Source organism: Passer montanus, unplaced genomic scaffold, assembly GCF_014805655.1.
Source record: "Passer montanus isolate IOZ18808 unplaced genomic scaffold, ASM1480565v1 scaffold13, whole genome shotgun sequence".
Lineage (NCBI taxonomy): Eukaryota > Metazoa > Chordata > Aves > Passeriformes > Passeridae > Passer > Passer montanus.
The window spans coordinates 12,138,230-12,150,256 of NW_024359832.1; the positions used below are offsets into that span (position 1 = coordinate 12,138,230).

The window sequence follows — 12,027 nt, forward strand, 5'->3', positions numbered from 1 at the left end:
CACCAGCTGTGTCAGGAAGTTATCTGCCACACACCAGAGCCTTGTAGACTGTCTGGTCACTGCTGTGTGGTGTTTCCAGGAGATATTTGGCAAGTTAAGGTCCTCCATGAGAACAAGGGCTAGCAATCATGATACTTCTCCCAGTTGCTTACAGAACATTTTGTGTGCCTCTTCATCCTGATAAGGTGCTCTGTAGCAGACTCCCACCATGGTATCTGCCCTCCTGACCTATCCCCTGATTCTCACCCATTAACACTCCACCCTATTGTAACCATCATTAAAGTCTAGATAATCAAGACTCTCCCTAACAGGCAGGGCTACCCCACTGCGTCTCCTTCCTTGTCTGCTTCAAATCTTAGTGGAGAAGAATTTAAGGACAGTGGAAGATGCAATGTTTAGATGGGACAGCTTCATAACAAATACTAGTTCTTTTATTTTTCCCTCTGGGCAACACAGTGAAGAATCACAGGGAAGTTTCTGCAAACTTAATTGTATTGCTCAATCACCACCAGAATGCCATGCAAAGTCAAAAATGAAAGCTGGATTTAGGGAAAGAGAACAAGCCAAAGCAGTGCTTGGATATTATGTCATCCCCGATTTCATTTTTTTCTCAATTTTGTGTAAAAAATGGTGTTTTCTTTTGTATCCAGGATGTATATCCAGAATTTTTCTAGATATGGAAAAATTCTTTTCCTTTCAGCAGCTTTTAAAATTGGTTTGTACAGTCAATACAGGCACCACATAAGAATGTGTCAGACAAATATTTGTTTTCAAATTATTGAAAAAAATAAGAAATGTGTAAGAGAAGTTGCAATGGAGCTTGAATTTAGAAGGATAAGCATGCAAAGAGTTGCTGTACATATAACAGAATTTTATTAACACCTTATTCAAAATTGATTAAATTTTCAAATGTTTTGGGGCATAGAATTTTTTAAATTGAACTTCTTCCAGAAGAATTCACATCTCTAAGTAATATTGATGTTTTAATCTGTTGCATGGCATATTGCAGGAAAGATTTCATGTATCACTTCCTTCTCCTTTCCACATTATTTTTTATCCTTGTTGCTTTACATTCTAGGGTTAAGGCTTGGAGACAAAATTCAGTGTATAGTTCCCCTAACTTAGAGAACTATCATGAGAAATAACAGGAAAAGTCTATTGCTTTTTTAAAAGAGGTATTCTGTATAGTCAATAATCAGTTACATTAATTCAAGTGGATGTTCTCAGCTTATTTATTTTATTTTTTTTTTTAATTTAAACATTCTTCTGTAACTCTGTGCAGGTAGAATTGGCACCTAAAACTCATCAAATTTATAATTTTTTCTCCCTTTTATCTTTTTTTAAGAGATCCAGGCCTTTCTTCTTGTGTAAAAGCAGAAAACAAAACCTTGGCTGTGTCTGGGACCATTCTGCTGGGTGGCTTTCTCTTGTAAGTGGGTTGGCACCTTCGCTGGTGGAGTAGAAGGAACTCTGCTCCCAAAGTGTGCAGCTCAAGAACAGAGGGTAGCCTGAACCTGCTTCATGAAAGGAGAATGTGGACTGACAGATTTCTCCATTTTAATAATTTCCATGAGACCATTTACTATTGATGATAAGACTTCTTTCACCCCTGTAGTGTGAGTGTGGCATTATAATAGGATTGTTGTTTCTACAATATTGTAAATGTTTGTTTATGCTTCGTCACTGAAGAAAAAGAACACAAATTTGAGAAAAAGAAAAGCCTAAGTAAGAATAACCTCAAGATAAAAATAGAAGCCAGAGATGAGAATGAGGTCAAGATTAACATGTCAGAGCCTTCAAAGGAGATTATATTGAGTACCTAAAAATCATAAAGAGGAAACAAAATGTTACTTTTCTTTTAAGAGGAGAAGAACTTAACAGGCAAATTTATTGAATCATTAATATGGAATATGAGGTAAAAAGTAACAACATATTTGGAAGGTGCAAATGTGGGATAGTGTATTTGGTTTGATTTATTTTTACTGTGCTTTCCTGTTAAGACACTGTTTTAACTTTACAGGTTAATGGGAAAGTGAACTGCCGCTCAGACTGAGAGCATATATAAATAAGACAGAACTCACAACATTCTAGTATTAAATATCCAGAAGCATAAAATCAAAGAATATTCTTGCTTATGTATTGACTAGATATAACATAAAATTAACTGAAGCACACACATGCATTTTTGAATTAATAAAAATACATAGATTCTAGAGTTCTGTTTACATTGTCCTTCAATGTGTACAGCCTTCAAATAAAACCAAAAAAAGCTGATAATAAATTGTGGATTACAATTTTTCTTTCTCTATGTGGTAGCCCATAAACGACAGATTGTTTATTTCACAACTTGCTATGCTAATTTAAAATTATAATGACTTTTTGAACAAAAATTGAAATATCTGAACTTCTTGATAGTTAGAAAATTTTTTTCTAGTCTAAAGAGGTTATCAACCTGAGTAGTTGATACTAGACATCATTTATGATGTATTTTTTAGTGTTAGAACATATATTTAAATTAATAAAAATGTGTATTTTTTTTTTCTGAGGCTTCCCTTCCCCTTATTGTTGTTGTGGTTTGTATAGCAATGGACAGGATTTATTTAAATTTTTAGGATGTGCACAAGGGTAAGCATTTAGGCATAACCTTGTATTCATTATGCATGTGCTGTATAAATATTCTTCAAAGCGCATTCTTCACACATGGTATCCTCTTGGTGATCACATTAATAAACAAAGGACAATTAGTTTTATACAAACTATCTAATAAATCAGGTGGGATTATTTTCCCCTGATGTGTAGCCTGGGTAAGATCTTCCCAGGAAATGCTGAATACCCATTAATGTGTATCAGAGTTTGGAGTTCAGCACTTCTAGGTTCATGTGCTGACGCAGAAAAGCACTGTTTTGTTTCTTTGTCAATAAAGAATACATTCTTCCTGGCTGTGGATCAGGAGTTTGGCAGTGCATGTCTCCTTGACAGCACTGTATTTTGCTAGCTGGCAGCACTGATCACGCTGATGTGTTTGTATTTCTTTAATTCCTATTCTCACTTTCAGTGAAGATTTAATTAAACTCTGGTGATGCTTAAGAGGAAGGGGCAGCGTTTCTCTGATCATTGTTCTTTCTAATGCAGAGGGCGGTAGTTTTCAGACATGCAGCATTTAGCACGTGAAAACAGATGTCTGTTTTTAGGAAACTGTCATTTCTCAAACTTAACAAAAATGGTGCTAAGAGGAGCTGGGGAAAGGCTGTGGAGCTGGGCAGAATTGCAGCATCTGGGTCTGGAAGTGCTGGAGCACTGAGCGCTGGTAGCAGCGTGCTCCCTCGTGCAAGTTTCCAGAGAGCTTTTCTTCTTGGCACTGACACAGCCAAGTCTCCTGCTCGACACAGATGTTCCTCCAGCAGCTCTCAGTAACGCTGCTCCCCGGATACAATGTCATGCCCAGAGGTTCGTGGTCCACCTCAGCCTTCTAGGAGGACTCGCTACTGATGAAAGCAAATGCTCACAGAAGCATGAGATGCAGGGCTTTATCTGATATTTTATCTCAGCTAGAGTGGCTGCTGAACTGCCACTGCTTGGTATAGTGGTGCTTTACACCACTGCAAATTTCTTCAAAGCAAACTCTTGGTAAAATCCTCTAATTTCCCTCTGATTGCAAACCGGTGTGAAGACTGGAATGATTTGCCTGTTGGAAGAATGTTGACTCTCGAGTGGGAGTCGGAGGGACTACAAACAGTGGGTATTGTTGTGATTATATTTGCATCTCTGAAGCTGCTTCATTTGCTGGGACTGATTGATTTTTCAGAAGGTAAAGTGGTCACTCACAGTTTGTGCTGTTTGTAGGTTTGGTGTCTGATCTGCTAAAATAGAGAGCATCAGCTACTAGGGCTGTGAAATGAAAAAAGTGAAAGTAACAGACTAAAAACCCTGGTTTGCTTCTATTGCTTTTGCTTTGTTACTGAAAACAGAAGTAGTTGCTAGCATAAGATTTTTGTCTTGCAATGAATTTACAACTGTGAGAGGATGTTCATTAAAAAAGACTAAAATAGTGAACAAAACACCTGTCAGTTGCCTTTGAAAGCTGTTCAGTGCTACTTAACAGTTCAGTTCATGTTTAAAAAATGCTTAGCTTTTCTGATTTATGATGCAATTAGTTTTCTTCTGTGTAAGTGTCTGTGTTTTAAAAGTCTGTTTCACAGACAAATGCAGTACACTGTTATTACAGGATGAGCTTTAGGATCAAGCCTGCTGTACATCTTTAAAAAAGAGGCATAGATGCCAACATTAAATGTGTGTATTTAAAATATATATTATTAATATATGTTTTAAAATTCCTGTTGCTTGCTCAGAATTTGTTTGCTGTCTACTTTATAGGTCATGTAATTCCATCTACTCCCAAAGAGGGATTCACATTAATTTATTAGGACTTTTATTTCTACAAAAAAATGAGGTGTTTTCACATTTTATAGAAATAAGCTATTTCAGGTCAGTTATAACTGAGATTTTTTGCTGTCAACTTTTCAAGTTTTTCACAAAATGTCTCCCCAGTCCATGAAGCCCTTGCTCAAAAAATACTTGCTTTTGTCATTATGTTTGCTCATGTCAGTCCAAACCAATCCTTTTTGCTGGGTAACTGCTTTCAGTCAGAATCACACAGCCAAGGGGAGCACTCCAGTTCTCTGAAACATAAACTTTTCATCACAGAATAGGATTTTTGATGGATGTAGATTCACATAATCACCTCATAAAATTGTTCAGAATGCTGATAAAATTTGAAATCTTTAGTACTTATATAGTTACTGAACTACTGAAATAAATCATCTCTCAAACTGTATGTGGTGGGAATATATATTTTCTTTGTTACTATATAATGTATTGGTTATGGAATTACTTTTTCAATTCTAAGCAATGGGTAATTTACCTCATAGCAGTGCTCACTTTTAGGTTTTCTAATACTCTGGATGTGTAACATTTGTGACATGTAAAAAAATCATTGTGGTTATGGATTAGCTTCAACTTTATTACATATGGTAACAAATAGGGAAAAAAGATTCAAGTGCAAGATTGGGTTTTTTAGCATATGTAGAGTTAGAGCCTTTTCCTGATTTCTCACTGGTATTGCCATTAAGTTTGTGGGAAAAGGTTTTATGTGATCTTAGTACTATTAAATCATTAAAAAAAAATCCTCCTGGTACAAATTACACTGATTTTAATAATGATAAGTTCAAGATGATCTATCAATTTAAGCACAACTTTTTGTTCTAATGCACCCATTAGTGTCATGGCATTTCCTCATATGATAATAATTTCACTCAAAAGCACTTAGCAACATAAACCAATCCCTAAATGTAAAAATATTAAACTTTGTAAGATACAGTTGATTTATTTACAATTGCAGTGTGAGTAACTCTGGTGACTTGAGGCATTTTCAGTTCCCGTGAGGCTGATATGTGCTAATCAACTTTTCCATGTTTGGGTACCACCACTATATTAAACAACAATTCTGCCCCAAATGGTTAAGGAATATTTTTTATAGTGTATTCAGAACTAGTGATTTGTTGTTCACCTACTGAATGCAAGGAAAGGTGTTCTGTTCATATCCAAGGAGAAGCACATTTAAACTGCCAGCGTTGATCTGGAAACCAAAATAAGCAATGAGTCCTCCCCATCTACCACATGCAGGCAGGTCATGGGTCATATGCTGAAACAAGTCTGTTGCCATAATTAGGCTTTCTGACTGCTTAACATGCTTGTCTTAACATCCCTGATACATTGACTTATACTGCAAATATCACTGAAAGAAATGACAGCATGCCTGATGTTTGCTATTACAGGGCAGAAAGGACAGATAAAGGGCAAATCCTTAGTTGCTAACTTGCTACAACTCCACTGATTTTAGTGCAGTTATGAAGAAGAGCCTGACTTGCCCTCATCTCCATGAGAAAATAGGAGAACCCAGTCAATCTGCTTAGTTTTACTGAATAAACTGAGTCACAGAATTAACTAGGCTGGAAAAGACCTTTGCCATCATCAAACCTAAGCTATATCATTACAGTATTCGACAATTGGCAGGACAGAGGGAAACCTGATTTTATCCGGTGTCCCAGACTAGGGACTATGTTATTCTGATTCATCCATACTTTAGAAAAGACCTTTGCCATCATCGAGCCTAAGCTATATCATATACAGTATTGAACAATTGGCAGGACAGAGGGAAACCTGATTTTATCCAGTGTCCCAGACTAGGGACTATGTTATTCTGATTCATCCATACTTTCCAATAAATAGAAAACAGACCAGAATGAAGACAAAGCTGGCTTCACTGGAGGCAGCCAGCTATTTCAGTTAAAAGGACAGAATTGAATCAATAGAACTTTTACTAGGAGAGATTGAAACTCCCCTTTCCTTCTCCTTCCATTACTTTGAAAGTGGTTTGACACTTACCATTATCTTCCCTCCAGCTTTCTTGCCTGGAGATTTTTCTGCTGGGCAGCTTCACTCCAAAGCTTTTGTTTTGTTACTTAAGCTGGAAGGGGAGGAGAGGAGGGAGATCAAACTGAAGCAATGGGTCAGAACAGGGCCAGGCTTAGAGGGAATTCATCCACCAGAAACTTGGAGGTGAGAGAAGGCAAAATGAAGGATTCACTTTGCATTTCTGTGTCCAGAACAGCTGTCAAGTAGCAGCTATGCAGAGAGATTATCTAAACATGTGTGAACAACTTTTTAAAAGTCAGGGAACTGCATAAATCAAAGTCTTTGAAAGGACAGACTCTATTCCTTTTCCTACATCATCAAGATTGTATCTTGAAATAACGTCTCTTACAGAAATGTTTTTCTTTTACGTGTGAATAGAATCAGCCATTGTTGCAATCTTTTTAGACTCCTTTTTTCCTTTTTTATTCCTTACACTACTCTCTAATAGTCTCCAGAGCTTGTTACCTTTCAAGTGCTTATTCAGATATAAATGTGATGTTTGGCATGTGAATATCCTATGAACTCCATGTCTTTTGGTATAGTAGGACTCACTGGTGTCTGTATGTCTTTAAACTCAATAGGCTATCGAGGATAGGCAAGAATATTTGATCCTTAGCTTCTCCTACTGTGATGCAAAGAAAAGATCAGTTCGCTTACTGTTATCAATGAATATATTTGGCTGCAAAGTCAGCTTTGTGAGTAAGTAATTTGTTGCTTTAGCTACAAAGCGGAAATTGGTTCAGGGGGTAAATGGAGGTAGTTTTTAATAGACGTAGTTTTTAATAGACGTAGTTTTCTGCCTTAGGGTTTATCTGCTCTATGAAGGTACAGAAAGGTCTTTTTCTTCTGTCTAATGTGAATGGACAGAAGTCACCTCCAGTCCAAAAGTCATGTTAGTGAATTTATCTGTTCTGTCACATAAACTGCTAAAATGTGGCCTCTTTCATAGTTCAGATACTTAAAAGCACAAAGATGTTTGGTCTGTCTGCAACCATCTGTGTTAACATGTTGTAAGTTACCCTTACAGCTTAGTAAAACCAGTAAGGTTTAAAATATTTTCTCAAGTGCAGTATGACTCTCACCGTTATGATATGGGGAAAGACATGCTGCTGAGAAATTCTCTATTGCACCATATTTTCTAGGAAAAAGAACACTAAAAATCATGGGAGTTCTCTCCTTCTCTGCATGTGGCTGACATGAATCATCCTAATTTGAATGTCCTCTCCATCCACTTAAAGTTGTTTTACAAGTCCAGCTTCCAACAGCCTCCTATGCTGCTCCCTCTCTTGTATAACTTCTCTCAGCCAAATGGGGTGCAATGTAGCATAATTCCATAATAAACTGAAAGGCAAAAATATGCCATGCAGCAGTACCTCTCCCATTGCCTTTTCTCAGCAGCTGCTTGTAACACCTGTTCTCAGAAAGATGTTCAGTTAATATGGTGACATGACCACCTCCTACTTGTTTTTTTGGTTTTTTTGTCTCCAGACAATGCAGAATTGACAGAACTACTTTATACCCAACCCTCCTTGTAAACCTTGACAGACATTCTGGATGCAAGGTCTCTAAAGGAGAGTCAGTCTGTAGAAGTATCGATAGATTGTGCAGCAGAGGAGAGTTATTTCAGAAGACCAGATGTGAAACTGCATTCAGTTGCTGCATTAAATCCAACCTTGATCCAAATAGATGTAAAAACTGAGGTGTGAATTGCAATATGCTCATTTATATAGATACATTTCTCTATGCTTATGTTGGATGCAAGACAGGCTGTGAAACTTAATGAAACTTGTGACCATCTTACCACCAGCCTCAGAGTAGCAGATGATGTTCTATTTACTCATCACCTGTCCTCAAAAAGTAGCCTTCTCCAGGCTTGGGAGAATGGTTATGTTTGGAAAGCAATGTCTTGATTAATCTCAATATTATTATATTGAAAGTAAATTTTTTACTTTGTTTTACTTTCCTTTTAGTTCAGCGGTTTTTTCTACCTGGACCTAATGACATGATGTGCAAATCACATAGAAGTAATGTTCTTGGTAAAGAACAGCAATATCATTCCTTCATGTTAAAATTAGAGAAATCAAGCTTTTATCAGGAATAAAATGGGACAATTTTAGGAATAAAATGCGACAATTTATGTAAAAAATTTTGAGGAAGGACCTGTTGGTTTATGAAGATCTTTTCATCTTTCATGGACGTCTTCAGGGAATTTTAACATCCAGATCAACTAAATCACTGTGGAATAGGTAACTTAGGTCCACATCAGTCTGAATTAAAAATCTAGGTGCTGTGTGAAAAATGGTGAGAAACTTTTAAGAGCTGTTACAAATATTGCCAAGAATATTTCTGTAAGGATAACACATGTCCTATCTCTTCATGTGGGAGTTCACAGATCCTCTCTGGTTCAGGATCATACAGAATATTTGCCTTCTAACTTGGGTAGGGCTCCTTTTGGCCACACTGTTCTGGGAGAACCCTTTTCTTCATTAGATTCTCTGTTTTCTAGTCTTGATTTTTTTTTTCAAGAAAGTATTCATACTAATAGTCATTTTATATTGACTATGTGCAGGTAGTGAAATTCCCCCTTGCATTCATCTTTGCAAAGGGAGAGTTGCTTTTGAGCTTCATTTGAAGTTTCTGTGGTTCTGAGTACTCATCTGAAGGAATTTATTTATCCAGATATGTGTTGGCTGTTTCTGGCCAAAATCCATACATTTTGAAAGGAATGGAGGCATTTTCTCCCAGAATATAAATACAGTCACCCAAAATAAAAGTTGGTGATATATATTTTATACCTGCAGCAAAGTCTGCATCTAACCACCTTGCATCTCGGAGTATGGATACCAAGAGCTTCCTACAGAATGCCCAGATTAAGCGTTTTCCCTGTGCACTCTGCCACTGCTCCACGCCCAGGCTGCTTTTAAAATGTAGCTCTGGATAAAATAATTCATTTTAAGATGACAAAATTTGATATGACAAGATATGCTTCTGAAAAATGATTACACTTGTTCAGCTGAGTATAGGTGTGGAGAGAAAAGCATTGCCTACTCTCTAATGTACTTTAGTGCTGAGAATCTAGAAGGCTTTGCTGTTGGAATAAGATATTGCAGACATGAATAATCATTGCCTAAAATTCTATAGAACAAGATTCAATATACACAATAATGGAATGACTGACTGAAAAAAAATCCATAATAACGCACTGATTAGAAATAATGCAGTCATCTTTGGTCTTTTGAATCTTAAATTATTTGTTCCATTTTTGATACATTTTTTGTCAGAATTCTTTGGCATTTTATATTAATGAGATATGTGAGATACTCAGTGATTTTATAGGGATTTATGCATCTGATTATGTGTAGACCTGTTTGAAACATTAAAATTTACAAAGCAATTGAATCTGTTCTATGTAATGCAAAAATAATAGCATAATTTGGAGATATTGCACTACAATTTTATTGTCTAGTATGCATTTTAGCTCATAATAAAAATACTTACAGAATTACCATGGGGAAAAACTGCAAAAGCAGCCATAAAGTTCATTTTGCAGTCTCATCTGTATATCTGCTTCATGTTACTAGAGCAGTATGAAGAAGCACAAATGAGACCATTCTGTTTATAGGAGAGAAATATGCCCTTCCAAAGTCTAAATGAGGAACCTTTAGAAATAGGCCAATAGTAGTTTGATTGCATATGTGTATGTATTTGTGTACATTTCATGATGAGGAATAATCTAAAATGAAAATTTTTTGTACCAAATTTTACCAGTAAGTAACTTTTAAAAGAGAAGACATCTCAAGAAAACAATTATAACATGCAAGGTCTGACATAGGTACAAAAAGGTCAATTTAATGTTTCTTTTTTAAAAAAGCCATTACTGATCAATGTTTATAAATTATGCTATTGCTAAATAATATATATTTTCATGTTAAAATGGTAGGATACAGTTCAGATTGATTATTTTATAATTGCTTGTAAGTAGATGTATACATTCCATATGTGCATTTGACTGATTTTTGAATATATATAGATGAAGAGACCTTGACTGTTTCTGGTAGATATCTGCCCTTATTTTGAAAACATTTTCAGTCTTCCACTAGTCACTCAAGAAAGAATAAGTTACATGATAATGAAAAAAATCCTTGTTTAGACAACACAGCTTTCATAAATTAGAAGGAAGAATATTGATCACTGAAATGAGTCAAACCAAAACAAAGTGCAACAGTAAGTTATATTTATGAAGAAATTATCTGATTTTCTTCCTTTGAAACAGTAACAGAAGAACATCCCACTTGATGTGAAATAACATTCCTGGGGAAAAGTATCCCTTTCTACAAGTATTCTTTGTATTGACACACTTACTGCTAGTTTGGTTTTTTAATAAGAATACTTGTGATTAATATCCTTAGGCTATTAGCTAATCTGCAATCAGCATCACCTTATATTTCTTCTGTAGTTTGAATTATTGTTAAGTTTCTTTATTATTTCCCTGTCAGACAGGTACCAATTGTCAGCAACTTCAATTATATAATTAAAACAATCACAAATAAATAGACAGCTGGGTTGGCATTCAGGAACTCTCATTGTGATTTCTTTCCTTTTTAACCTCAAAAAATATAGAAAATGGTAAAAATTATGCTGGTTAACTCATGGGTTGTTGTGAGAATGAGTAGGTTGAAAAAGTGGCATTCAGTGCTAAAGTGGTGTGGCCATATGATGAGTATTGAGAGACAGACATCAAGAGATTTCTCTTAATCTCATTGTCAAAAACCAGGTTTGAAACTTGAACATGGTGAGTGATAGTAGCTTCAAACTATTGAGACATTTTAAACCAAAACGTCACTCTGAATCTAGATAGAAAGGTGTTTGCATTAGTCAGTATCCAAGACTTCTTGGTTTTTACTAGTAGTAGCATGTATTTTCTTGTTGAGAAATCAAGTAATCTCATCTCATATTCCAATCAAAAGCTGGTTTAGAATAAACTACAGTAAGATTTCAACTGTAACATAGTGAGTACCTTATATTGTACTCTTATACACGATCTGCAGTTACAAATGCTTCATATTACCCATTCTTCTTAATACACACCTTGTTGTTTCTTCTCTGTTTGTTATGAATAATGTGTTTGTTTGAATTCATATGTTTATATGTATAGAGTATACTCTCCTTTATGAGACACATAGCACATAGAATGCATTTATACATATATGCAATGAAATATGTATGGGAAATAATTTTAGATTTAAATATATGGTGTACTAAGTGCAGATAGTTGAATTTGCCATATTTCACAGGCTGAAAATTTAAAAAATACTTTAGGTGGTTCTTTGAAATATTTCAAATACAGGGCTTATTTCTCAGTCTGTCATGTGAATAGTATTTAAATACAACAAATTTGTAATAAAAATGCATTTTTAATTCAGCATAAGGTGCTTTTTGGTTAGTAAAGTGTGGCATTTTCCTATGGATTCAATTTTTCCATACCTAAGAAATAGAATGAATTTGAGTTTAAAATTGTAAAACAAATTATAAATAATTTGAAAGATTTTTTTT

General features: G+C 35.4%; 1 protein-coding gene across 12 annotated transcripts in view; it reads left to right on the plus strand.

Annotated features, from left to right (window-relative positions):
* Positions 1 to 12,027, plus strand: part of KCNIP4 (potassium voltage-gated channel interacting protein 4) — a 388,989-nt gene that overhangs the window by 293,467 nt on the left and 83,495 nt on the right. The window contains exon 1 of one of the 12 annotated variants that reach the window (XM_039698974.1): positions 3,340 to 3,808. The exons of the other annotated variants lie outside the window; for them this stretch is intronic. Coding sequence (XP_039554908.1) covers positions 3,697 to 3,808 — 112 coding nt within the window. The 5' untranslated portion in view covers positions 3,340 to 3,696. Of the gene's footprint in view, positions 1 to 3,339; positions 3,809 to 12,027 lie in introns of those variants that run through there. 12 annotated transcript variants of the gene reach the window in all.